Source organism: Lepidochelys kempii, chromosome 10 (genome assembly GCF_965140265.1).
Source record: "Lepidochelys kempii isolate rLepKem1 chromosome 10, rLepKem1.hap2, whole genome shotgun sequence".
Classification (NCBI taxonomy): Eukaryota; Metazoa; Chordata; order Testudines; family Cheloniidae; genus Lepidochelys; species Lepidochelys kempii.
The window spans coordinates 9790489-9817955 of NC_133265.1; the positions used below are offsets into that span (position 1 = coordinate 9790489).

Below are 27467 nucleotides of genomic sequence, written 5' to 3' on the forward strand. Positions count from 1 at the left end.
GCACTGTCTACTCCTCTGCTGCCCTTCTGCAGCCATCTGCACAGGACGGGAGGGAGCTGAGAACAGAGGGGCACATCCACATGCTGGCCCATTTGAGTCGATCGCCCAGAAATGGCTCCAAACAACTGCCCTGGCCCTGGCAGACTAGGCCTAGCCCCGTTCTAGTTCGGGGCTGGTCAACCCTGGCTTGGGAAGCTGTGTTAATCATGCTCTGTGCCCCTACAGCAGCATCCAGTGCTTTACAAATACTTCTGGGAATTAACGGCCCCATCCCCAGAGAATGTACTCTCAGCGGCTCCATTTCACAGCTGAGGAAACTGAGGCCGTGAGCAATGTGAAGGGACTTGCCCAGGGGACCAGTGGCAGAGCTGGGCAGGCCTCTGATCTGACCATCCTCTGATGGCTAGACCACTCTCCAGCAGCCTCTTCCTGGGAAGAACAGGGTTTAAAACCAGCCCCGGCGAATTCATTTCCCTACTTACTTAGCCTGACTCCAACTCTCAGCTCCTCTGATTCACCAGCTGTCCCTGCAACAAAGCTGGGCTGCTCTGAGTGTGTGTGTTTGCTGCCCGGTCCCTCCGCTCAGCGTGTCTGCCCTGCTTTAGCGGACAGGCGGCCATGAGCAAGGTTCTTTTGCAGCGCACCTCTCTCCCACTCACAGAAGAGACCACCCAGGCCCAGCTGAGAGGCGGGGGGTTGGCGGGTGGAAATGGAGCCATGTGCTTGTATTCCCTACAACACCACGTACTTTTTGGCCGCATCGCTGACTCTGGACAATTGACACGATGCCAAATATTTTATTATTTCTTGAAAATGTATTGATTTCCTTCGCAGCAAATAGGACGGCAAATGAGTCTGGCATGGCTGACACACAACACGAGAGCTATTTGGGGAGGAAAGGTGACAGCTCGGCCATTCCTGGACCAGTTTTCGGGTGCTAGCATAAGAAGGGACCTGATGTCGCACCCACTCCAGCCCCAACCTTCCGCTAGGTTTTGATTCAGGCCCTTGGAGCAGGGCCAGCTTGACGTCTGGCTCCAGAGCCAACCTCCCTCAGCGTGTGGGGAAGGTGGTTTTGGTTGGGAGGCGCTCTGAAGACAAGCCAGGCCCCACCAACCCATCGGTGACTCAAGCAGCTCTTCAGAGCACAACTCTCGTGAAACAAGGCAAGCCCAGTCTGTGGCTACTTCGTCACTAGTGCTCTTCTTAAAAAAAACCGTTCCGCCTCGGTCATGGGCTCAGGGCTAGTTTGCCTAACGTGCCTGGCTCCCGATAGCTACCAGGCAGCCTGGCTCCTGACCATTCCCCCGCCGGCTCACCCCAACAAGGCAGCCAGAGGTTGGCTGGCAGGCTGCATCCTCGCTGCATTAGGAGCGGTTGACATGGCTCATTTGCGGTCCATCAGCCAGCTCAGCACCGGGGATGTTTTGTTCAAGCTAGTGCTCGATTCTGTGGGAGCACACGATGCTGGCAGACAAATGTTGCTAGGTTACACAGAAGAGAGGACTAGGCCCTTCCACTGCAGGAGAAATTCTCTGGCCTGTGCTATGCAGTCGGTCGGCCACCCTAGAATATGATAATAATCCCTTCTGGCCTTACACTCTATGACTCTGAATAGACAGCAGGGAAGAGGCCAGGAAAGGCTGGCAAGGAACCATTAGCTGCAAAATACTAGCCATGATCATGAACAAGGCTTTGTGGCCATGACTAAAGTCACATGGCTTTGAGACTGCAGGCCCTGGCCACTTAGGATATGTCTACATTGCAATTAAAATCCCGCAGCTGGCCCATGCCGGCCGATTTGGGCTCGCAGGGCTCGGGCTGTGGGGCTGTTTAATTGCAGTGTAGTCGTCCACATTTGGCCTGGAGCCCAATCTCCACGAAGTGGGAGGGTCCCAGAGCTTGGGGTACAGCCTGAGCCGGAACGTCTACACTGCAATTAAACAGCCCAGCAGCCCAAGCCTGTGAGCCCGAGTCAGCTGGCAGGGGCCAGCCGCAGGGTATGTCTAACTGCAGTGTAGACGGACGCAAATGCAGCCTGTGATCACCCTTGCACTGTAACTGCAGGGGATGGCCAAAGCTCAGGACCGTGACTCGATGACTTTGTTTAATGGTTAGTTTCACTGCCGGTGACAACGATCAGGTATTTCTAGTCAACTGGAAGGGTGACCCAGGTGCAAGCAGACACACCTGTGCTTGGTTTGATTGCCCTAAGGAAAAATCTATTGAGTTCCCCATAAATCACTTATACAGCAGCTCTGTATTAAAAAAAAAGGAATATGACATCCTCTAAAATAGAGTTAACATATTACAAAATGAGCTACGGTCATTTATAAAATTTATGGAGCAAGCAGCTAAGTGAGAGTGAGAGTGTGTGTGTGTCTCTCAGTATTTGTCTGTTATCATGTACTTTACGATCTAGTCCAAAGATCACAAACTGGCCAGTGTGACACCGTCTCTCTACTTTATATAATCATGCCTGTACTTTGCAGCTCTGGCCAATGCAGGATCATCAGGCAGATAACAGAACTCAGTGGCCCATACGATGCTCTCCCTGGACTCAGTGATAAGTTATTGAAAGAGGAGACGGGGAACACCTGCAACACCACTGAGCATTCAAAACTCATGGAGCAGGCTCCTGAAAATCATGAGAAAGGTTTAAAAATCATGAGATTTTTAAAAATATAATAAAATTTGGGTTCTTTTTATTTGCCTTCAGGGATTTGGGAGTTCAGGTTTTCAGGTCTGTCTCTACAACCAGGAGCGCTAGAAATTTACAGTGTTTGAATTAAAGCTGAGGTTTCTACTTCAGGAGCTGGGGGCTTTATGAAGAACATCAACTGCCAGGAGCCTTGCAAAAATATGCAACTTGGAGTTGCAATTTACAAGGCAAAAACACTACACCCATTTCAAGTCACCTTAATCGCTTATGCAGGACTGAAGCAAGCCTTGATTGGGGCGCAACCTCTGTGCCTCTCTAGGGCCCTGCACATTCAACAGAGAGGCAGTTTTAGTCACTGGGATGGTCTTTTATGGGGAGGTGTCAACAGTGGGACTAGGTCATGTGGGCCCCACATGAGCTCTGTGCTAGTTGAGATGAAGAAGCCACTCCATCCTAGTCTCCAGTGACGGTTCTGTTCCCCACCCCACCCTCCTTAACTCCTGACACTGTCCCGTGGACCAGAGTGGAACGGTCACTGAGCACGTGCCTTGCTCTGGGGGGGTGGAACAAAGAGGGGGAATGGGAGAGCTAATCCCTTGGGTCTTTCAGGGTGGGTGACAGGTGGAGCAACTGGGACTCCAAGGGCAGGAATTCCAAGTCCATCACCACACTGGGGAGGCTGGAAAAGGAAGAAGTGAAATTTCGAGACGGCTCAGTCTGCACTAGGAAACTGCCTGGCCATCAATCCCTGCCCAGAGGTGAGCGCAGTGGTGGAAGCTGCAGTGTGGAGAGGACACTGGGGCTTTTGCCTGCTTATCACCCACCCCTACTTCAGCATTTGCTAGTGTAGACAACACCACTTGCAAACTGTACAAGCCACGAGTGTAGACAGATCCCCAAGGACAGCAGAGCAGCTGCTCCTCGGTTCCATTCAGCTCAGCTCAGGACCGGTCATTCTCTTGGGAAGGGGCACACCCCCTCCGGCGTTACACTCCCAGGGCCACAGTAACAAACACCGGGCAGACCAGTTGTGGTGCTTGCTATTGATAACTCCTTCCCTACTCCTACCCCACTGAGGCCAGTGGGGGTTTGGCCAGTGATTACAACACAATGTCTCACTCTAACGGAGCATCTCTCTGTCACTGCAGGTCTTTTGCCCTCCTCCTGCCCTCCATCAGGCTCTCTCTCCTGCTTTCTTCCGCCCCTCTATCACCACCCCCTCACCTTGCAATCTGTCTCCCCACTTTCCCTTCATCTCCTCTTTGCATCTCCCTGGCACACACACTCAGTCTTGGGTTTACACCTGCCACGTGGCGGGCGCATGCTGGGGCGCTGTGTGAGTTGTGAGGCAGCAGGACGGTGCTGGGCGGTGGCGTGAGCTGCAAAGCGGCTGCGTGAGGGGTGTGACGACCAAGAGGCTGGACGGTAGGATGGTGGTGGGATATGTAGAGGTGGTATAGCCAAGGGGTTCATTTTACGGCTGGCATTTGTATCGCAGAGCCGAAGACCACCACAAACGTCTGACACAAACGCCATCACGCTCCCACCAGTATCAGCACCCTGTCCTTTGTCTACACACGCTCTCTGGGTCAGGGTGGGTGGAAACACCCCACACCCTTGTACAAAATCAGGGACCTACACCCCAGGAGTCTCCTCCCCGCTCTACCCTGCAGGGTGAAATGCTAAGGCATGGGGTGCAGCGGCCGGGCAATCCCCACTGCTCTGTTCCCCAAGGAGCTGGAGCCCCTCCAGTCATGAGAAACAGCTCCATGACAGTGCCACATATCAGCTGGACTTCCTAATGCAGAGCTTCACCGCAATTCACTCCCCACCCTGGAGTCACCTGGGAACAGCCAAGGGGATAACATCCCAGCCTAGAGACACGGCTGGCTGGAAAATCCCGGGGCCAAACTTATTCCTGGTTTAACACCCTGGACTTCAGTGGTGTTACACCAGGGATGCGCTAGGCCCACTATGTCCCCTAATGGGGATCCACTGTCTGTAAAGCTCTGCTCCACTAATCCAGCGCCCCGCGAGGACCTTGCAGGGGTGGGGTGGGCGGGGAGATGAGGCCAGCTCTGGAGCACTGAGCTCACCCACAAGAGCAAGCAGCTAAGTCGGGGGGTGGCCATTTCAGGGTGACACCCACTGTCACCCCCAAACTTCTGTGCCATTGCTGAAGCCAGTGACGACTCACGGCAAGCACCCCTTGGCCCTGCCTGTGGCCAGCTTGCAGGCCTGAGGAAGGCTCCAGCCTTTCAGCCCATCAAGCTAGGGGCCTGGAAGGGGGATTAATATTTCAGGGATCAGATTTTGGGTAGGGTGGGAACGGATTAATAAATACAGGACAGATCATTCCCATTCTCCTCTCCTCCCCAGCCCAACCCACCTGCCCCCTTCTCCTGCACCCCCGCCCCGGCACAGAGCTTCTGCAGCCCCAGCCGCATCACCCGCTCAGTACCCCGCCGTGAAAGAGCTGTTGTAGGTTTCAGTGTGGAAACAGGTCCTGTGAGACGTACTGGTGAGGCTATAGGCGAAGTAGGCCACGGCAGAGCCCAGTGTCAATCCGGTCATATAGGACACAGTCATGGTGTTACCTGCAGGAGAAGGGGAACGGAGAAGAGAAGCCAGGAGGTTAACCCTCATCTGCCAGACAAGCGCGGATGGCTCAGACCCTAACAGGGTGCCAGGAAGCGTCTCCACTCATGATCCGGGGCCCCGCCAGATTTGGGACAGAGGTACCCTGCTCTAGCTCTAATCTGTAACTTACCCCCCAGAGCATATTGCTGGCAACCCAGTGCTGGTGGCCATGCTCCCAAGCCAAGGGAGAGCGAGGGTGCAGCCGGTCACTGGTTTGGGCCCTGCAGTGGATAGGGGCGCAGTGGTCTGGAGACGCAGTGGTATGAGCTGGGGTGGGGAGCCTTAGAGCAGGAATTGGATCAGCGTGGGCAGGAGACAGCCACCTGGAGGGGAGCTCTACAGGGGCCAAAATGGTACTACCCTCCCCAAAGGGACAGCAGGATCCTCACACCCGCGTTAACCCCCTGCCCCTCCGCTGGACCCTGTTTGGCCAGAGAGAGAGCCCCGAGCGTAGGTGCTCTTAGAAACTGAGCTTCTGGGGAATGACTCCCAGACTGGGCTGGTGCCACTGGATAAGTCACCCTTGGTGCGGGTGCTGCCTACAAAATGACATGCAGGGCAACCAGCACGTCAGTGCACAGCCAGGCTTCGTGCGGAGGCCTGCAGCCCGGACATGGCCTCTGAGCCTGGGGGGTAGTGCAGGGATGAACAGGAGAGGGACTCGACCGCCCACCGGGGCCTGCCTCCCACCCACACCCGCTTAATATTTTGGAGTGACCCAACCGCTTCCTCTCCCCTCACCCAGGCACAGCTGGTCTCTCCCTGCCGTGTAACGTGTAACCGGGATGGGACTGGTTCCATGCACACGGCATCTTTCCCCCCACTGGCCTGCCCACACCTACCACATCCCACAGCAGTGCATTCTGGATACATCTGGGCAATCTCCCACGCCCCCTCAGCTGCTGCTTCCAGGGGCACTTGGGGCAATGCTGCTGAAGCACTGTGCGAAATCCCCTCTCATGCACACAGGTGGGACGTTGGAGGACTGACTAACCCGGTTATAGTGGCAGGGCCCAGCCACACAGTGTGAAACACAGGTGCCAATCATGTTACAGGGTGACGAGCAATGGCAAACCACAGCGCACTATCTGGTTAGGAGCCACATGCTAGCCATGGGGCGTGTGGCCATGTGTTAACCCAGCGAAGAACTCAGCAGCAGCTCTAGTGCAGATGGGCCTGAAGGTGGGAGCAGTGACATGGGTGTAGAAGGGGACCAGGCTGTACTGCTAACCGTGGGAAACACAAATGGAACTTGTGAGGCTGTGGGTCCAGCCAGCACTGTCCCTGCCTCCCTACACGGCTCCCGTGAGCGGCTGCCATGTGTCAACACGTTATTCCTCCTACCTGCCAGTTCCCGCTGCTCCGGGCTCACTTTGCCAGCAGCTAGGATCATGGGTACGCTGCCAAAGTACCCATTGGTGATCCCCATGAGGAGGGAGAAGATGCAAGGCCAAGCGGGGTGGTTGAATGTGGGTTTCCCACTGGGGTACACGCACATTATAAAGAGGGGAATGAAAATCACTCGCAGACAGGAGTAGATGAGAAGGTGGGTCCCTCTCCAGTCATAAGGCAAGGCAGCCAGGATCTAAAACACAGAGGGAAAGTGGCATTGTGTTGCAAAGGAAAGCGGCTTCTGGAGTAAAATCTAGATCAATAAAAGACGAGGCTGTTCAGGAGGCCGGCCTAGACTGAGTGGCAGTTCCAGAGCAAAAAAGCCACTGGAAACAAACAGGTCTCTACTGTGGGATCTGAAGGAATCCAAACCTAGCCCATCTTCAGTTACAATCCACCCCCATTTAGACCAGACCCTCCACCCATACACACACCAACCACACCTTTCATAACAGCAGACAACTCGGTTTGAACGGATTGCTTTTCTAACAGCAGGGAAGGGACGAAAAAGTCTGTAAAAATATGCATGGCAGGAAGTCATGAGCCACTCCAAGCCCAGGGCCTGAACTTGGGCAATTGACTCCCCGTTCTCTTCCACAACAGGGTAGACTGGCCATCAGACAAGACGTGTTCCTTAGTAATCTACTGCCCATCTGGCACCTCAACCGCTACCCACCCTCCCCAAAGAAGCCTGCACAGGAGGTCTAGCCAGGACCCCTCCTACCTTGCCTACAAAGTCCGAGAGGTTGAAGACAGCCATGATTAAGATGGGGAGCCACTCCCCAAGAGTGCAGTTGCGGATCTCCGACTCCAGCCCAGGAAAGAGGCACAGTGTGATGAAGTAGGTCATGGCTATGGAAAGCATGTAGGCCCAGATCACCCTGGAGACAACGTAGCGATGGAGCATCATGTCTGGAGGAGGACACCAAAGCAACTTGTCAGCTTATTACTAAACCCACGCTCTTCCCCCTGCAGAGCACGGCAGTGAGAGGTTCACCTCCACCAGTCTTCGCCCTGGTCTAGGGGTGCTCACAAAGGCACTGATTAGTTCTGCATGTGAACGGATGCTTTCCCAGCATGCGGCAGAGATGTATCAATCCAGAAGGCCACCCTGGCTTCTGCCCTCAGAGCTCTGACCCCATCTTCCACATTAGAAACCCATTTGCCCTTGCCAGACTCCATTCCCTGAACTGTGGGTCAGGTTCAGGACCGGTGTAAACAAGTGCTGTTCAAATGACTTCAGCAGAACTCAGGGCTGAATCCAGCAGGCCCCTAAGCAGGCTCTCTGATTTCCATCGGACGCTAGAGCGGTATGAATGCTGTAATTCCACATGTTGTGTACATACCACACCTGCAACTCCGGGGAATAGCTAATTTACACTCGCTGTGACCTCCCTTTCCTCCCCTTCCCCCTGTGAGGGCAAAAAGGCAAGAGAGACGGCGGTAGCTGGCCGTGTTATTTTATGTCCAGTGCTTGGCAGAAATGTACCCTCAGACTCCCTGTGATGTGCAGCATGAGATTATCTCACTTGGGCCTAAAAGTTTCTCAGCCTCCACTGCTGTTCAGTGCCATGTGTGTCGGATGGGTTCCGCTTACCACACCAGAGGCAGCTGCATTTCAGAGATGCTGTGTGTATCGAGACCGCAAAGCGTTTGGGGGTGGAAGGTCTATCCTAGGGACAGATGTCTATGGCTGCCATCACAGTAACCTCTGAGTGCCTCGCAGACATGGATGACCTAGGGGCGTGTTTTCACCCCCTTTGTGCAGATGGGGAGCCGAGGCATACAGAGAATAAGTGACTTGCCCAAGGTCACCTCAAAATGCTGTGGCAAAGCAGGAGCTGAACCCAGCTGTCCTGAGCCTTTAGTAAAAGAATATCCTTCCTCCCGCAACGGCACGACAGAAACGCACAAGCGGCTGCAGTACTATTAAAAGGTGACAGTTCCACTTTACATGGCAGCCTCTGAAAGCCCTTTTAAGTGAGAGTGGGACTAGTTGTCCCTGCCAGCTAGAGCAAAAGACAAGTGCGCTTGTCAGAGCAAGTGCCGGGGAGAGCCTGGACAGCCCGGCTAGCGGGTCCCTGCAGCTGGACACAGGTGTCCTACCTCGGAAGCTGGGCCAGCTCCTTTTGATTCTTGGTCGAGGGACGTCAAACCTCACATAGGTGCCGCTGCCAGCCAGCTCAGCTTCATGCCCCAGGCTGCCCAGAGGGGAGCCCGCCTGCCCACAAGGCCGATTTTCCTGGGGAAAGCACAAGAGGGATCAGGGTAGCGTTGAGCCAGGGGGTATTTTGTAAAGAACAGCTCAGTGGGAGGAGGGGGAAAGACTCCGGGAACTTATCCACCTTGATGTAAGACCCTCCTGCTGTCACTAGCAAAGCCAGAATGGATGAGGTCAGTGGCTGTAATACACTTCACCCAGGAAGCGCAGAGGACAAAAGTGGGGAGGGGAAACATGGGTTGCACTGAGCTACCAGTTTATGTGCCATGCTAGGACATCCACCGTTACTGTATAGATTTATATACAATACTTCAGCGTCTCTCTGCACCAATGCACCGTTAGAGGGCACCACACATCTCCTAAAAGAGGGGCTCTCGCAGTTTTCCATAGTGTGCACAACAATGGAAAGCAGGTTGTCTTGTAGGCCCATCTCCGCTCCCATTCGTGGCTGCACAGCCCACCTCCCCTCCCATGCCCAATTGTGTACCGTCCCCCTGTGGCACCCTCGGCAATTGTTTGCACAGGACAGAAATGGTCGGAAAATATTAAATGTCTTTTTAAAGTCTAATGTCACAGCTACAAGCAAAGAGCAGGGGCCAGCGGGCAGAGATCAGGCGGCCAACCAGAAAGTGCTGAACCAGCGACAGGGTGGCAACCCCGTCCTACAGCGAACTGGGATGCAGGCCCATTATCACACTCATTTAAGAACGTCGTCTGTGAGGGGCTGGAGCGCAGAGGGCTGCATTTCTCGTGCAGCACTCTGCCTGCGAAGCTGAAGGAGCAGCCCTGCTAATGCCCTTCAGCAGGGACTTATGTGGCAGACAGACCGTGATGAGAAGCAAAGCATGGTTCTCATGCCAAACAACTGACACCACTGGTTGGAGATGGTCCCATGGGTATGAGGGCAGATGCTGTGCTTCAAGTTCTAATTCAACTCTGGATTCTGCACCACAAGGTCGCCTGGACCAAACCAGTGCATCTTTGTACCTTTGTCAGTCCTTCCCTTATCCCTTGGAGATAGCTTCCCCAGCACATCTGCCTCAGGCCAGCAGCTGGAGGCCCAGGTCAGAGGCAGCAGAACCCCAGCGGCATCTAAAAGCCCCTGGCACACCCGCCCACATAGCACAGAAAGGGAGACTTACGAATCTGATGTCTTCTGCAGTGACATCGTGGTGAACCCTGTATCCGGTGCTGTGGTCTGGGACCCCTTTGCCCCCAGGTGCGCCCTGCCGGGAGCAGGCGGTGTAGTGCCGGACGAAACGGGTGCGCTTCACCAGCAGGTGGAGAATGAAGCACATGAGCTCGATGCCGATGGAGATGAAGAAGAAGATGATGGTGTTCTCCTTCTCGTCCGACAGGAGGAGTTTGGTGAAAATGCGGCTGAGGGAGATGATGACCCCCGCAGTGCCTGAGAGGAAGAGAGCAAAAGCAGGCCCGTCGGCACAGGGGGTCCAGGGACAGCAGGCAGCTCAATGGCCGGGGCTGCAGAGACATTCTGGACCGGGTTTGAAACCCAGGTTCTCTGTCCTGACAAGGACAGAACCCAAGATGTGACTCAGTGGCCAGGCCGGGCCAGTGTTGGCCTGGCCCCAGAGAGTGTAGTGAGTGGGCTGGTGTGTGCTGGGTGAACTGAGAACAGATGTGAGCCACAGGCTACTCTGTGAGCCGAGATGATTTCTGTCAGTAACACTGATTCCCTAGTACTTCCCTCAGCAACACAGAACAGGCACCCAGTCCCGGCCCTGTTTGCTTTGGAGTTAGCTGCAGTGGGGGAAAGTGAGCGGAGAGGCCACTTTCCCCTCACTGCAGGTATCTCCCTGACAAAGGGGTGAGGTGCAGGAACTGTTTGTTCTCTCTCCCTGCTGTGAGACAGCTCATCTACTGCTGGGGAAATACAGGGGAATTGGCTCACCCCACCCATACCTGGTGCTGCCCCCTCGGCTGGCAGTCCCTGGCAATGCTTGTGCTTTGCTCTCTTGAGTGTTAACAGCAGCTGCACACACGCAGAGCAAAGGGAAACAGCGTCTGATAGGGGCATGCAGCCCTCTGCCAGGCAGCGTATTTCCCCGAACAACCCAGGAGCTAGCACTAGGCAGAGTTACAATGCCAGGCTTTTCATGCCACGCCGTGTAACTGGAAGGGACAGCCCAACGGAGTGCTGTTCATTCCCCCAGCCCATGGGAGGGGGCAGCCTTTCTTTCTGGCCCGCGTGCCCACTGTAATTACAGTTTTTCTCTGCCTGGCGTAGGGCCAGCTGGCCACTGACGGATGAAAACACCAACCAAAGACCAACAAATTCCCCCTTCAGGGCGTCAGTCAAAATATCAGTGAGAGCACCCCAGCTGTCGCCAGCTGGTGCATGTGCCAATGGTAGGTGGTGAGCGTGCCCACCACCTGCCAGCGTGTGCCAAGGCCAAATCCATTACCCTGGATTATCAGGAAAAGACTAAAGCCTATTCTGGACAGCAGCACCTGAGGAGTGAGCAGCATGCTGGTCAGTTTCCAGCGAGCCATCTCCGGGAGCAGGGCTGGAGACTGAGAGATTGCTGGGCTGGGTCAACGTCTGCTGGCAGTGGGGGAGAACTAAAGAAGGCTCGGCTAATAATGAATGAAGGCCTTTGCTGTGTACGTTCAAAGATGGGCTGCAATCTAATTGGGATGGAGGTCACCCCTACCCGTACCCCAGGTCACGGTAGAGACTCTATCCTCTCTTCTGCTCGCTGTAAAATGCCCTGGGACATGAGTGTGCTGTCTGCATGCTGCTCATGCTGCCCTCCCCTCTACAGAGCCAGAGAGCCATAGAAACAGGGGGGTACATCTACACTGTAACATGGACTGCAGCACATGTAGACATACCCGAGCTAGCTACCAACCGCAATGGAGCACAGGCTTCAGCGTGGGCTAGTCACCCGAGTAAGTGGCCCGGGTCCCAGGTGGGCTTGTACAGGCCGCACCGAAGTCCAGGCCACCACGGCTTCACAGCTATGAGCTCTCAGGTGCGCTAGACTCAAGCTAGCTCAGGTATCTGTACAGACGCTGCAGTCACACCTCTGACCTCCGCACAGCCACGCCCCGTGTATGCGACTTTGCTCGGAGCCTAAGTTACCAGATTGCTAAGGCGGGCTCCAGCTAGGCCTCTTAGCATGGAGAAGTCACATCTCTCAGCAGCATCTTCCCCAAGAACCTGACCTTGTGGTGGATGGAACATTGCAACCTGCCTCTGCCTAGGTCTACACTGTCAGCTAGGGATGTTCCCAGCTCCCGCAGCCAAACCCGTGCGAGCTCGAGAGCATGGGAAGCCACCCCAAGCACAAACCACCTGAACCCTGTGGGCGTGTACTCAGGGCGGCCAGCACAGTACCTTGATGAGAGCTAGCGTGAGTACGTCTGTGTGAGCTGGGAATCACATCTGAGCTCCAAGTGGAGACGTAACCTCTGTGTCAAGCTGGGGGTCTTTATTACATGTGCCAACTAATGATTACATCTAGGAGAATGGGCCAACTAAGGACGCACTGGCCAACGTGCCAGCCAGCAGCTGGCTAATGAGCCTATTATCTTATCAGAATTGCGAGTAGCTCTGCCAGCTAGCAGGCTTTAAGAATCCAGGGTTAGGAGGATACTCACTCTCGCCAGTCATCACCCCTTGGGTGTACCGCTTGGGCAACATCCCGGTGTAGCCGTAGAAACTGGATTGCTGCACTTAAAGAGAGAGGCGCACCGAAAAAAGAAAGGAGAAGAGGTATTATTCCCTACCCACAATTCCGCGGGGATCTAGCCCAAATATATTGCCGGGAGTCCTGCCTAGGTCCCTGGAGCTGTTGAACTAGGAGAAGTTGGTGCAGTTTCCTATCTAAAGTTCTGATTCAAGAAAGCACATGCTTAACTTTAAGTTCATTGTAGCCGGTCTAAGTGCTTTCATGAATAAGAACCGCCTCCTTCACTCTTGCCAACGCAATAAGAAAACAATACTGTGGAAAGGCACCAGCTCTCGGTCCTGGATACCTCCGGCACATGAGAGCCCTAGGTACTAAAAGCCAAACTGTAACAGGGTGTCGGGGGTAGGTGGGGTGTGAGGGTGCAGGCTGCACAGCCGGACTCTGGCTGTTTACAGACGTGAAGCATCACGCGAACGACTCGTGTTCCAGAGTGTTAACCAGCATCATAAAGAAAATCATAGAAAGGCTGTAAACACACCTGGGCTAGCTGGTGCTAATGAGCTGCGGAAGGCTGGGTTTTTATGGGATGAAATATGATAGGCCAATAAAAATCACCCACCTGGGGATTGCCCTGGGATTAACAAGTCCTGCTGCCCAGCAGCTGCATGGGGCCCTGGAATTTCATTATTCCAAAGCATTCAGTCACAAGGGAAAAGGCGTTGGTTAGCATAGCAACAACTGGACTTGATGGCTTTTGGGTTATTAATATTTTCAAAATGAACCAGAAACTCAGCAGCAGGAACAGCAAGCAGGGATTCAAAAAGCGTAAATGTGCCTTCTTAGCTCAAAAACGGGCACTTCACAGAGCCCAAAATGGGAGGGGGGAAACCCACCCCCACTTTTTTCACCAAACAAGAGGTCGGTTTCAATTCACGTTCTTTTCTATCTAATCTATCTGCCTGGTACTCGGATGCCCCACCCCATCAGCGCTTCCCAACAGAACTAACAAACCAGCCAGGCCAGCTGGCCAAGCAAGGAGCAGCCACCGCTATGCTGACTTACCCCAGCTTGGGATCTGGCCCCACTGACTGCAATTGACCTGGCGATGCTAGAGATGCGTGTTTGATTGATGATGGGCTGGGTGGGTATGGAGTTTGGTATTTGGGGGTTCCAGGAGAAGCTGAAAGCCCCACAAGCCATCAGGCAGCACGTTATGCAAATAAGTGTATTTTATGCAAATATGTGCCATTTTATGCAAATCAGATAGCTCCTGGTTTGCACTAGCAGGTGTGCATGCTGCTTTATGTGCTATGGGTTACGGGGTGTTCCCGGGATCTGAGAAGCGCAGATGTAAGTGGCTGAAAAGATCTACTTCAGAAGAAGAGTGGGGAGATAGTTCAGGGAGCGGGGATCTGGAGTTTCAGGCAGCAGCAGGTGGCCCATCAGGGGCTGCAAACCGCTGAGTTATGTGGACCCAACAGAAATGTCAGAAAATTTGTTCCTGCTTTTCCCTGCAAGGAAATAGGATCTTTGAGGGGAAGAGCAATTTCCCCCTTCCAGATACTCCCCTCTCTATTTTCAAGCAGGCCTTGTACTCTGAAACAAGACCCTGCTCTCCCCAAAACCATCTGGCCTGTCCTCCTTGCGCCAGGCTTCACATACCTGTGCAGCCGAAGGCCACGACCCCTACGGCTATCAGGTTGATAGCATACGCTTGCCTGTGGGTGAAGAGCTCCAACCAGACATCGCAGATACTGACGAAGAGAAGGGGACCCAGAGCGAACAGGTATCCTGCAGCGAACAAGATGGACACCGGAGTCAAGGGGCAGAGAGCAGAGCTGGAAGCAAGCCTTTGGACTGGCTTGGGACAGCGATGTGATGAGCTCGGCAGGCTGTGGAATCCCAGTGAAACCCCACGGGGCCAAGCGTCCGAGCCACTACTACTGCGTGGAGCAGCCTGGAGACAGAGTGCGTCCCTGCACTGAGGCGGAGATGGAGTTACAGAGCAGACGAACAAGGGGCCAGAGAAACCCCCCCTTTCTTTCCATCTACGCCAAGATGGCTTTAGTCATTTAACTGCTTATGGAGTGGAATGGAAGCCTACGCATCGCCCTGTAGGTTCCTCGTGATGTTTGAGTTTCTAGGCAGCCAGATGTTTGGGTGTCCAGACGTCTGCCTGATCGTATTTCTGGTGTCTAGCTAATGGTGTGTCTGACTGACTGCGTGGCTGGAAGTTTGGGTGTTCACACTGGATGCTGGGCTAAATCTAAGTGATTGGGTGGCCTGAGGCTTGGGCGAATGGAATGTGCTTATATGGCTTTGTACATGACCGGCCCAGATCTCCGAACCCCCTTCCCCCTGGAAACTGAACAGAACGTATCTGCACACATAACACGCATCTTGTCTTCACTGCTGGGAGATCAGGCGGGGAGCAGAAGTGACACTCCGCTACCCTGAAGGGGCCAAGGATGGGCAATGATATCTCAGTGCTTGCAGGCTTTTTCCAGGTCAGTTGGTGGAGAGGCGCTGGAGACAGGAGTAGAGTCCACCCTTCTGGAAAACACTAGCCTGACCGCTTGCACCGATGGGATAGGAAAATAGCCACGGAGATATGGTAGCCCCAGAATGCAGGCGGTAGGCTTGGGTCCTGTCTGGATCCCTAAGGCAGGGGAAGGAAATGGAGAGACCTACCCACAGAGATCCTGGTGTGCAGACTCAGCAGCTCCACCAGGGCGTTGTTCAAGATGACAGCTACCAAGGCTACCAGGATGTAGGTGAGGCTCATATCAAACACAATGGAGGTCCCTGCAGAGCAACAGAAGAGGTGAGGTGGTCAGCAATGCTCCAAGAGCCGCGTTGGACTGAGTGTGTTGATTTCAGCAGGGAGCTTTCAAGCTACTGCTGACCACGGGTCTGTGTTGGCACCTTGGTGAACAGAATTTGGGGTCTGGTGGCTGTTCTGTATTTCCTCCAGCCCACCTGTCTGGTTTCTCTGATGGCTGAACCAGGCTCAGGGTTTGGGTAACTCAGCTGTGGCCTCAAAGAACAATTTCAGGGTTGCATTGTCTAGGGATATCCAGGAACAGGAAACATTTTCCAGGCTGTGGAAATAGGCAGCAGGGCCGGCTGAAATAGAAGGCGGTGGAATGACAGAAAGTGGGGTGAGGGTCTGGGGAGATACCCTGTGGACAACACAGGAGATGCCACGGGGGCAGCCACTCATTTTGTCTAGCTCCACTTTGCACTCCGGGTACAAACACTGCAGAGTGATACTGCTGTCATTAATCGGGCTACATTTGTGAGTTCAGGCTGCTAGACACCCCATCCAGGAGACATCCAACACCTGTCAATATCTGCATCCACAAGAACTGGGAGACCCGGCCAAGTCCTATTTCAAAACCAGACTCCCCGCCAAATACACCGACGCTCACTTCGGCAGCCTCTGTCTTTTCAACATCCTAGCACCAGCTTCTAGGATCTCCTGTCATTAAATGGGACTGTGTTTGCTATCAGCATTGAACATCAGAGATCCTGACTGCTGGCTTTCAAAGATTACATGTGAATTGGAAATCAGCGGCCTGTCCGGGCTGGTTCCCCTCTGCCTGTCAGACTAGCATTCTCCTGCTAATGAGGACTCTGCCGTGACAGTTTCCATGCTGTGCCCTGGCTCAGTGTGAATGAAATCCAGGGAGCAGGACCTGGGACACGCCAAACCACCATTGCTGGGAAGGACCCACCTGGATATTTGTGATGCAAATAGTCCACATCTGTGATAAAGCTGTTGTATGGCAGGAGAAATCCAACCCCTGCTAGCAGCATGGCGAAGTAAATCCCATGGTATCGATCCTGCGGCTCGGGGTCTTCTAAGGCTACAGCCGGAACAGGACAGAACAGGTGACAGTTAAGCTGATGGGCCTCTTGGAGCCCAACACAGAGTCCTACAGACAGGCTGGGAAATATATCGAGAGGCAACCGATCTATTGTTCACTGAGACGAGGTACCGAACATTCCCAAATGAGGGGCTCTGTCTATGTCTCGCAGCTTTAGTAAAGAATCCCCTTTATACTCATTGCAACTCTCTTCTCTCCCATGAGACACTGCAGTGCCCTTATTCGACTCGATCACCCGCACAGGAATAACCAGGCCAGACCAGTGGTCCGGCAAGGCCGGGATCCTGTCTCTAACAATGGTCAGCATCAGCTGCTTCAGCGGAAGGGGCAAGAAACCCACCTATCGGACATCTGTGTAGCACCAGCCAACGGGTGAAGTATCTTCCTAGACACTTGTACGTATGGATCGGTGTACACATGCCTCTGTTCACCTACCTCTAGTTCCCAGCCTTCCTCACCGGGAGCAGAGAGTGAGGTTTTGTTATGGTCCCTGTACTAGGAGAAGTTATTGATCTCTGCAGCTACACATCTTTCCCCAGAATCATTGACCCCGGCCCAGCCACCCTTCTGCACGTGAAACCCCCCCGGGAAAGAGCAAAGCAGAGATGCCTACTGTTCTCTCAACTGGGCTCGCAAGGGAACATCTGGGGGCCCCAAAAGAGCAACAGCTATGTTAAATCTCAGCCCTTCCCAAAGGGCCACCTATTGGCCCAGGGGCGAGTGCTCCTCGAGGCCACGGGGGAAAGCAGCTCGCAAGCCCTTACAGGGTCTGAGAGCTCGGATAGCTGTATTGTCGGGTTCCCATAACGTGCCCAACGCCAGGTTCACCTATGGCGCTCCACAAAATAAACACCAGCCTGGCTAAACTGCAGCCTGTGAGTAGAGGCATTTCAACAGTGATCCTGGCAGTATAAGAATAACAGGTCTTTGATGTGCAACGTACTGAAGCAGTCCCATGCCATCCAGCGTACGTTCAGGCAGTGATTGGCAGAGGTACAAACCTAGGGCCAGATCCTCAGCTGGTGCAAATGCAACTAGCCCCAGTGGAGGTAAGGTAAGGGTCTGTCCTACAGCTGGCATCTGCTCAAGTGACTCAGCCTGTGAGATGTTTGGAGTAAACTCTCGTATAAGATCATCTTGGCCAGGGGAGCGACGGCTCATTAATTGCTTTCCTGTCATCTGGGAACACGCTGCAGTTACGACATGTCGGAGTCTGCACTGTTAAAACACCGAGGATCTGCACAGGGAAGTGGTGATGTGTGTGCCTGTCAAATAGCACAGGCCCCCAGGATCCCCACTGCCCCGGCATCATACGGAGAGGAACGAAACCACGGCAGGAGCCACAGAGAGGCCTGGCAGTGAAGGGGGAGTGGTTAAGAGCAGAGGGAGGAGCCACGATAAATGGCACGCTTTCTCATCCCAGCCCCCAGAAGGGCCTTTCTTACCCAGCCAGAGGGGCAGAAAGTTAACCCTGCTGGGATGTCAAAGCCTGCACGCCTCAAGGGGAGGGCTCAGCAGGAGGGTGGCCAGCCAATAGCCACACATTTGCTGGCCCAGTCATGCTCCCCTGGCTAGTGAGCAGAGAAGCGTCCTCCGTGCTGCCTTGGACCCACGCAGTTGGGGAATTCGCTGGATTCCTTAGCTCCCTGCTTGTTTTGGTGGGTCCTGGCTGCAGCGCCCCCAGGCCAGTCCTAGAGATGTGGGAGGGTGTGTGTCACCTCTGTGGGGGTTACAAAGCCAGAAAACTTGTTCTCCCCGCACGCTGTTTGCGCCGCAGGACAGTGTCCGGGCCATGGCGACGGATCAGGGGCTGCATGGACAACAGCAAGCTCCACTCACAGTAGTTATTCTTAAAGACTGGGCCAAACGGCTCCTGTACGCTAAGAACCAGCCCCAGACGCTGGACAAGATTTGAACCAAACCTTCTGGAGGCTTGGGAAAAGTTCCCCGAATGTACCGCTGTTATTATTTCCACCCTGTCCTGTGGTCTCTGTGCTTCTGGGCCTCATTTGGACCTGAAGCGTTACCACAATGAGGTAATGGCTGCTTGCGGGCTGTGTCTGGCCTGGCCAGGAGACCTTGCAAAAAAGCCCACCCCTGTGAGATCTCCCGACCCAAGAAGCCAGGATAATCTGAACACATGGCCAAAGTCTGGGGGGCTGAACCACCCGGCAAAGCAGGGTTTGCCCATGGCTATGACAAAGCTCTCTCTCCCCACTCCTCTCCCTGCATCCAGGGAGCTGCCTCAGCAGCCTGTCACTGCCATCGCTATGTGCCCCCCTCAGCCCTTCCTCCACGCTCCCTCCTTGTGAGCCAGGAGAGATGCGGCGCCCAGCTGCCAAGCCCTACCTGGCTCCATGAAGGTGAGGACTCCCTTGGCCTGATTCCCTTTAGCCTGCAGCTCCTCCTCCTCCAGCTGGTAGCTGTCGAAGCTGAAGCTCATCACCACATTTCCCTCTGGGGTCACCACGGGGCTGATGTCCTTGAAATGATCTCCTCTGACGGAGCCCATTGTGGCTGACCTAAAGCAAGAGAGGGCAGCAACACACCATCAGCTCAGCCCCAGCACGGTCCTCAAGGGATACCCCACAGGGGCTTATTCCCAACGGGGCCAAGGGCTCAGCTAACGTAATACGTAGGGAAAACATTCAACACACCATGCAAAACAGCAGAGCAGCTAGTGAGGGAAAAGAGTTGTGAGGTCATCTAGCTCTTCCCCCTGCCAGAGCCAGAATGACCACAGCATCTCAAGTGCTTTGCCCTGTCTAGTTTTAACTGCTCCAAGCGACGGGGCTCCCACTGCTTTCCCTGGAAGGCCTTCGTGTGATTCACCTCACTGGCAGGACGTCTCTCCTGATAATCAGCCGACATTTCCTTTGCTCAGTCTCATCCCGTTTCTCCTAGTTACACCCCCTGGCGTGCGCAATAGGCTCCCCGTAGAAAACAACCATGTCCCTCCACCCTGAGTCGCTGCAAAGTGGCACAAGCAGGCCCAAACTAAGAGGTGACCAATGCTAACCTGGTGTAATAACCTGGCCCCCCTGAACACACCCCTAACAGCAAGTTAGACACCCTTTGATTCACACCCACTCACTGATGTACACCCACGTTACACATCAGCCCTGGCTCCTTCTCTATTGTCCCTCAGTGACTTTTAGCTCAAACATGCTCAGTTTCTAAGATGTTTCTCCCCCTTATCTCCCAGCACTGCAACCTCAGCCAGGATAGGCCAAGCGACAAGCTGGGGCCTTTCCTTCTCGTGCGTCCTCAGCACCAATAATACAGATCTGGCCACGGAGGACCATGGGGTTCCCCACGCAGGGACTGGCGTTTTGTTCCGTGTTTGCGGAGCACCTCGCACACAGGTGGCATGCAGTATGAATACTAAATAATAAAATATGACATGTGAGAGGGAAAGAATCCAGCTTGTCTCTCAGAGTTTGAAGGGCTGGCGGTATGAAATATAGCACGTCTTTCTGAGCCCGTTCAAGCTGTACAGCTAGACAACACCAGGAGAGACCCCCCCCCCACTGGAACCAAGAACTCCATTTTATGAGCGTGAGGCACTTTAAAGATGTCTCCATCACTATCACCGAACTGCTCCTCTGTTGTGCGGTCCGAGAATGAAGGCTGCCAGCTGGCAGGATGGGCTGAGTGTGGATAGTGTTTTGAGAAGGACTCCTAGGCGGGAAGCAATGGAGTGAAAGGAGAACCTCCCACGAAACCTCGTAGAGAATTACTTCCGTGTAAGCTCGGTCTCTTCCCTGGTGAAAAAAAGCTCTCAGTCTCAGGTGTTGTCTGTGCCCTCTGCCGCTTGACTCTCTGAGCAGGTCTCACACCAGGATCTTCACCAGGACTTCTCCTAGCATGATATAGGCTTCAATTTCCCCAAGAGCCAGCACTTCCACATCCTCTGTGAGGGTGACTCGTGCTGGGAGAAGCTGGGCCTGCAGTAGCTGTGAGCTCATCACAGCCGGCGCGAATTCACTGGTCCCTCCAGCGATGTTTGTTGGGAGTGGAGGAGCTATGAGGCTCCCCTTTACTGCAGCAGTCTGCATGGCTGTCACAGCGGAAAAAAACCAGAACCAGGCAGGGCATCAAACCGTGCTAGAGAGTGACTAACGCCACAGCTAGGTCGCTGAACCTACAGGGAACGGACAGGGCTGCCTCCACACTAAAGAGCTGAGTAACTGCAGCCTGGACCAGTGTGATTCCCACACTAGTCACCCTGTCCCACACGCATACATAAAACTCCTTGGGCACGGCAGGGCCTTGTGGATTGTTGCACCTGTAACACCAGCCGAGCCCGGGTGTCGGCAGACAGGATCGAACCTGGGACCGCTGAAGCTTAGGGCATGAGCCTCTACTGCAAGAGCTAAAAGCCACGTGGCTCTTAGCTACGGCTATCGCAGACTCATCAGTCTCTAGCTGGGCTAGGTGCCATTAGAAGGGGACAGCAGGGATGGGTTACACACCTACCCCCCCACGCCCAGCACAGCTCCACAGAGCAGCTCGGGTCCATTTGCACCTCTCCACATTTTGGGTGCCGCCTCGGCTGCTCTTGGGCAGGCTTGTCAGGTGACAGAGCCGTTGCTCTGGGCTGTTGAGGCCGTCTCTGACGGACTAATTACAACACTGCCGTTGCCACACTACCATGGCTGTCTACACTGGCACTGCACGGTGGGCATCCAGCTCAGAGCAAGTCCAGCTGCAGCCTGGCATGAAGCCCCGTGCACTGTTGTTAGCGATGCTGTGTCTGGATGCAGGGCCTGGCACACACACGCCACAGGGTTCTCCTGCCTAGAACGAGGCTAGCAGGGTTCTCCGGTGTTCACATCCTGGGGACCGTTTCACAAGAACTAGACTGTTTCGTGACCCCACCTTCCCGCCCAGTTCCCCAACCCCCACTGCTTGGGTCCCAAAGGGTTTCATTGTGCAGAACACCAGCGAGGGCTCTGCAGCTTCCGGATGGGCTCTGGGTCTGAGAACCAAGCACCCGAGAGCAGCTTTTTAACAGAGACAGCATGGCTGTCGGGGAAAACTGATACCCGCCCTGTTCCCAAAGGTCAGGAAGACTGTGCTAAGAACCACCATGGCAGAGGTCCCATCCTGCTGCCAGAGCCTTTGGACCTTTGCAGCCCAGGTGAAACACCAACAGGCAGGGCTTCTGCATCATTTCTCATAGCAGCTCACGCGAGCAGAAAGTTTGGGACTGGAGGGATGTGCCCAGGTACACTTTCAGCCCAGACCCAGAGCATTGCTCTTAGCAGCTGGCACTGGAGAGGAACAGTATTCTTAGTGGACCAAATCCTGAGGGCCTTATTGAAGCAAAACCCCACCGAAGCTAATGGGCCCGATCCACCGCAGTCAACGGTGGCTGTAGGTGCTCGGCAACTCAGAGGTTTGGCCTGATGGAAGCTGGGACTGAGTCAAACCTGAGCAAGGCCCCGGGGGATCTGGCCCCAAGTGAGACTGAGTCTCCTAGCGCAGAGACGTCACAGAGGACAGTGCCAGGACCTCACGCACAGGCAAAGGGGCTCTGTAAGGAGTGCAGGTTGGAGACTGTGCACTGGCATGAGGTTATTTTGTTGCAAGGCCACAAGGAAATGCAATGGCTCCTTCGCTCCCACTTGCTCCTTCGTGCACTGCCCGGAGACCTAGCTCAGGGATGGCTATTTCGGCAGAGACCTTTAGGCCTGCCCTCATATAACCTTGCATTCTTTGCACAGGTGTGTTCCTTCCATAGACACTCCTTAAAGGGGACTGCTTTACTGTATGCAATTCAGCACCTCGTGTGATGCACCGAAGCGAGCCCCCTCTGGCCGACCTCTTCCTCCGGCAGCTCAGGGTTCTGCCCAAGGCTGCAAAACACATCTTTGCTCCCAGGTCCAGTCACTGTCTCGTCCATCTCGGTAGCTTCTACTGCACTGGCATCAAATGCCAGAGCAGAGACAGCAGCTTTGAGCTGGACTATCTAGAGAGCTCATCGCAAGCTTTGAGGGGTGGTGTTAAGGTTTATCGCCACTGCAAATCCCTCACTGAAAGCCTCCCAACCCGATAAGCCAGGAGGACGGGGCTGCTGCCACTCAGCGGGGTTTTCACACTGACAGCCAGGGTTTTTTCTGCCTTGGGTGTCAGGGTGACAGCAACAGCTGTCAGGGGTTTGCTTTGGTGCTGGGGCTTTAATGTCCCCATGCCTCTGCTCTGCAGCAGCCTGTCACATGCTTCAGTTTCAAGTAATAAACCCGAGGACTTTTTTTTTAATCCTCCGTTTTGCCAGGGACAACAATATGAAAAAGCCCAACTCAGGGGCCAGACTAGACCAACCAGGGTGGCTTTGGCTCTAGCCCAGGCAGTCAGCTGGGTTAAAGAGGACTTGGGACTGGCCACAAGACGGCATCGCTGGCTGATTAACGACCAAGAGAGAAGTGCCAAGGGAGAGGCGATGCTGTCTGAGGTTAGAGCAGCGGGCAGGGTTCTATTCCTGGCTCAGATGCTGACTCATTGTATGCCCTTGGGAGAGTTGTTTAACCTCTGCGCCTCAGTTTACCTTTCTGTAACATGAAGATAATACCTTACTCACAGGCTTTAGAAAATATTTGTAAAGGCATTTGGCAGCCTCCTCTGAAGGCAAAGGGCAAACTATTGTAACAAACCGGTGGCCCTCCTACAACTTTGTGCTTGACTCTATGCTGTCCATGTGATTAATGAGCACTTCAACAGGGGGAAGAGAACCCGGCGCCTCCTGGTCTGGAAGCACAGGCCCTACCCCTTGAGCTCAAGGAGACTCTCTGCTACCTGTTAGCAGCATAAAAAGAGTTCTGCTAGGAGTTGGAGATTCCCATTCCCTCCAATAGAGGGCGGTAGTGTTGATACATAACCTTCCCAGCAGGGCAGGTTGGAAGCCTGGTGTGATGTTTACTGCTCATGCCCCAACTGTCTGAGAGCTTGGTAATTGATGGGACAATAACTTGAGGCTGCTGGAAACTCAGGACATCTCCCCCTTATCCTGGCCCCAGCTGGTACTCTGGATTTCTGCAGCAGGCGCAGGAGAGAATCTGGGCTTCTCAGTAGGGGATCCCCAAGCAAATGGCTTTGCAGGGAGACCCAGATTTGCTTGAACTGGCCATAGCTCCACCATTCCCAGGGCTGTAATTTCCAACCCAGATCGGTGGCTCCAAACCCCAAACCTGTGAGCCCAGCAGAGAGAAGCAGGAACTGCTTTAACTGATCCTTACTGTCATGAGGAGCCACTTACAAAGAAACCCTTTAAACTTAACTGGGGCTGTGTCGCAGGGACTTAGCTCTGCCTCTAGGTGGTGCTCTAGCCCACCTCAGGCAGGAACATTCCTCCCAGAGTGGCGAGTTTTTTGGATTTGATTTGTTTTCTGTTGTGGTGAGCACCATGTGTCTGGCTAGCACAATGAATGATGGCTCTGAAGAGGGAAAAGTCTACCTGCATATCTGGAATCCCAACAGGAACACAGCGATTCCATTAGGGGTCTGATAAATTAAGTCTCCGACCCCACCCCGAGAAGCCTGGCAGGGAAGCTAGAGTTTGCAAAACTCCAAGAGGCTCTTGTGGAATCAGACAGCGCCAGCTGATACCTTGAATATTTGTTCTTAATGCAGCAACAGTTCATGTGTGTAGGTCCTCAGTGCACAGTTCTTCGCATGGTCAAAATCTTTTTAGATGATCCCCTGCTTCATTTCACTCCAAACACCATCAAAAGGTAGATTCTTATTTATAGTTATGTATACTGTATGTTACCCCAACTGCCCACTGGATGTCAGTGGTGCTCCACCAAAACACAGCTTTAGGTACACTCATCCGGGGGAATAAAATGCTCTTCAAAACAGATGGGGGTGGGGGGTGGGGATTCAATTTCAGTCATTTCCTGTCTCATTATGAGATGTGATGTTTGCTAGGATATAAAGGTTTACATGGAGTCTTAGCCATGATACGCCAAAGAGTCACATATTGGATAAACAGGGATAGAAACCTAATGCCTTAGTTAATTGGGTTGCAGTCCCAATGTCACACAAGCTAATGAAAGTTCTATTGACCCCTTAGAATCTAGTCCTTCCAAACTTTGATCGCTTCCTTGAGCCATAAACATATTTACTTATTCCAGGAACGTGCCACAGCATCCTCTGAATCTGTGTGATAGGCCAGTCGGTACCATTATGCTAATAGCAGAATCCACTGTCTCTGCCTCTGACACGCGTCCTATTGTTCTTTCAGAGACTAAAGGTCAAAGTAGTAACAACAGGTCTTATACTCCAGCTGCAACCTAAGGGGAAGGTGCCCTCTCCAACAAGCAGCCTGGCAATGCAACAAGAGCAAAGCAGCTGAACTACTCAAGGCAACTGCAACCCAAAATTAATCCAAACTGAGCATCTTGATCATGGGCCTGGAATGTTTTGCCTGAACTTCCACTGAATGGAAAGAGAGTGAGGGTGAAAATCTAGCTACCTGCTCCTACCTGGAACAAATGTAGGCCTCATGCACTGGGCCCATGCACTGGACAAAGCTTGCAAGGTTTTGGTTGGCAATATACAGCGACCTTGGAGTGTCACATTTTGAAGAAAATGAAATTATAACAGAAAACTGACCCCTAAGGCTCAGTCACCTTGAAGCACCAGAACTGACTCCTGGTCTGTTTCACAGGTTATTTCTTTAAGTGGGCTCCACTCCCTTTTAAAGGTGGAATAAAACCTGTTGTTGACACTATCTGCTAGGAATCTGCTTACAGAACTGAGTTTGGGATTAGCACCTTTTTGTCTATTGTCAGGTCAGAGCTTTGTTATTCTCTGTGAGAGATGCGAGACTATCCAACAAGGAACAGAGCTTTGACCGGCTCAGACAGGACTGGGAATGAATACAGATCCTCTCTGTGTTATTTTTTGTTGCAAAAGTCATGCTTCATTAACCTTTTGTTAACACCCTTTAGCAGAGTAATATAAGAGCAGCTAAAATTATTAAAACCAAACACAGCAAAAACCACTTACCAAACACCTGATGCTAAAAGAAACAAATCAGATAAGACCAGACAGGAAATGGTCTCCGGACCCACTGTAAAGCCTGTTGTAGATTTTTTTAAATAGAAAACCTGTTTGGAGAATAAGCCTATTATAAAAGCCTCTTATCACAACGTAAACTTCTTACTGATTATACTAGACCAATAAAGCTGGGAAGCATGGACAGTACACAGCACAGGAAGGAACCTTTCCTGTTCTGCAGGCAATACAATTCCTTAATAACTCCGGGCCTGATTCTCCACTCTCAGTGGGTTTACACTGGTGTGCATCCATTGACCCACTGCAGTTACTGCTCACTTACACCACGATCAGCGAGAGAAGAATTGGGCCTTAGGCGAGTGACATCCACAGTCCCTTTTCCAGGCTCAGAACTGAGAGGACCGGGAGGATGAATCAATTCTTATCAGGAAGATTTTTGTGGGTTTTAAAAATATTTTCAGTAGCAAAAAATATAGTAAATCCTGGGCTGGCTGGGTGTGGACAGTGGCTCCCCTCTAGCAGGTCCACCTCCCTCTCCTAGGCAGGATTTATTCCTTTATCACTAAAACCAGCCTGGATTGGTTAAACCCCAACACTGGGCTCCCCAAAATCGCTGATGCTCTCTGTCCCCAAAGCAACTTCTTCCCTCTCTCTAGCTCCTTCCCTCCTCTGCATCTCCTAGCCCAGCTGTCCTGCGGCGGCCATTCGGTCCCAAGGTGGGCTCCTCCCAGGGCTGTGAGGATCAGAAAAGCCGGGCCGGAGGGCAGCTAAACCCTGCGGCTCGCTCCGGGCTTCGCGCTCCTGCGGCTGGAAGAAGGGCCCGGCGAAGCGCCGGTCCCATTTCACGCCGTCCACAGCGACAAGGCAAAGGCACCCCTGATTTCTCCACCTTCCAGCTGCGCCCCGTTCACCCCCGTGCCGCGAGCCGGGCTCCCTCCCCTGCCTGGGACGCCCCCTCCTGGGGGCGCTGCGCAAACACCCAGGTTGCACGAAGGCAGGGGTCTGAAAAGCCCTGATTTAATGACAGTGATGGGCCGGGGGGGGGGGGGTCCGGAGTCCCGCAGCGATCAAACAGCCGCCGGGGGCCCCCATTTCGGGGGGTGAGGGGGGGTGCCTCCGGGCAGGTTCAGAGCCCGGGGTGCATCTGGGGCAGATGGGTGGGGCTGTCTCCCCCCCCCAGCCCCCCGAAATGTCAAGGCGGGGATTTGCCCAGCTCCGTGCAATGTCTCGGGGTCTTTGCCGGGCCCAACAGGGCAGCCCCGCGCCCCCTCCCTTACCTCCGGCCGGGCTGGCTCCGCCGCCGCCTCAGCGCTCCTGCCCGGCCGCCTTCAGCCCGGCCGCCGGAGCCAGCCCGCTGCCTCCCGTCGCCCGGCCGCCGGCTCCATCCAGCCTCTGCCCTGCCCGCGCCTGGGGGGAGCCGCCGCGGGGAGGCGGGGAGCGTGTGCGCGGCGGCCCGGCCCCGGCTCCAGCCCCCGGCTCCCTCCTCCTCCTCCTCCTCCTGCCGGAGACAGCCCGCCCGCTCCGCCCTCTCCCCGCCGCCCCCCGCGCGCCTGCCGAGCCCCCGGGGGACCCGCGCCCTGCCCGGGGCTGGCCAAGGGGTGGTGCCCGGGGCCTCTGGTGCCAGCCCCGGGCAGGTCTCCAGCCCGCGGCTGGGGGGAGAGGGACGTGGGGTGGGGGGGTAGGTGAACCCGGGTGTCTTTAGCAGGCAGCCCAGGTCCTCCCCGCCCCTGGGTGCCCGGTCACCCCCTGCCCCCGGCCAGGCCGCGGGTCCAGCTGTGCCCTGCGCAGGGGGCGGGCGCTGGAGCCAGGCGCCAAGGCAGCAGCCCCGGCGGTATGGCCTAGGGGCGCTGGGCTGGGTGGGAGCAGCCCGGCGCACCAGGGGCGCGGCCAGCCCTGGGGCGGGTGGCAGCTTCCCCCGGGCCGGTCTGAGCCAGCGCCCGGGCGCCAGGCTGGGGGCCGCCGTGCTGCTGGGGGCCCTGGCCGCT

The 27467-nt window shown here is 54.4% G+C and overlaps 1 protein-coding gene across 3 annotated transcripts; it reads right to left on the bottom strand.

Annotated features, from left to right (window-relative positions):
* Window positions 1-781: 781 nt before the first annotated feature.
* Window positions 782-26846, bottom strand: SLC29A4 (solute carrier family 29 member 4). 3 transcript variants are annotated; one of them, XM_073361927.1, is made up of 12 exons: window positions 26760-26846; window positions 25474-25574; window positions 18811-18983; window positions 16309-16440; window positions 15263-15376; window positions 14234-14362; window positions 12540-12614; window positions 10058-10323; window positions 8801-8936; window positions 7419-7606; window positions 6647-6887; window positions 782-5259 (listed from the first exon to the last, which is right to left on the bottom strand). In XM_073361927.1, exons 3-12 carry the CDS (start codon window positions 18971-18973, stop codon window positions 5117-5119), a joined length of 1587 nt encoding a protein of 528 aa, XP_073218028.1. In that variant the 5' UTR covers window positions 18974-18983; window positions 25474-25574; window positions 26760-26846; the 3' UTR covers window positions 782-5116. The 3 variants fall into 3 exon arrangements, with proteins under 3 accessions (XP_073218028.1, XP_073218027.1, XP_073218029.1); XM_073361926.1 differs by lacking the exon at window positions 25474-25574 and having other exon boundaries at window positions 26760-26841; XM_073361928.1 differs by lacking the exons at window positions 14234-14362; window positions 25474-25574 and having other exon boundaries at window positions 26760-26841.
* Window positions 26847-27467: the final 621 nt, after the last annotated feature.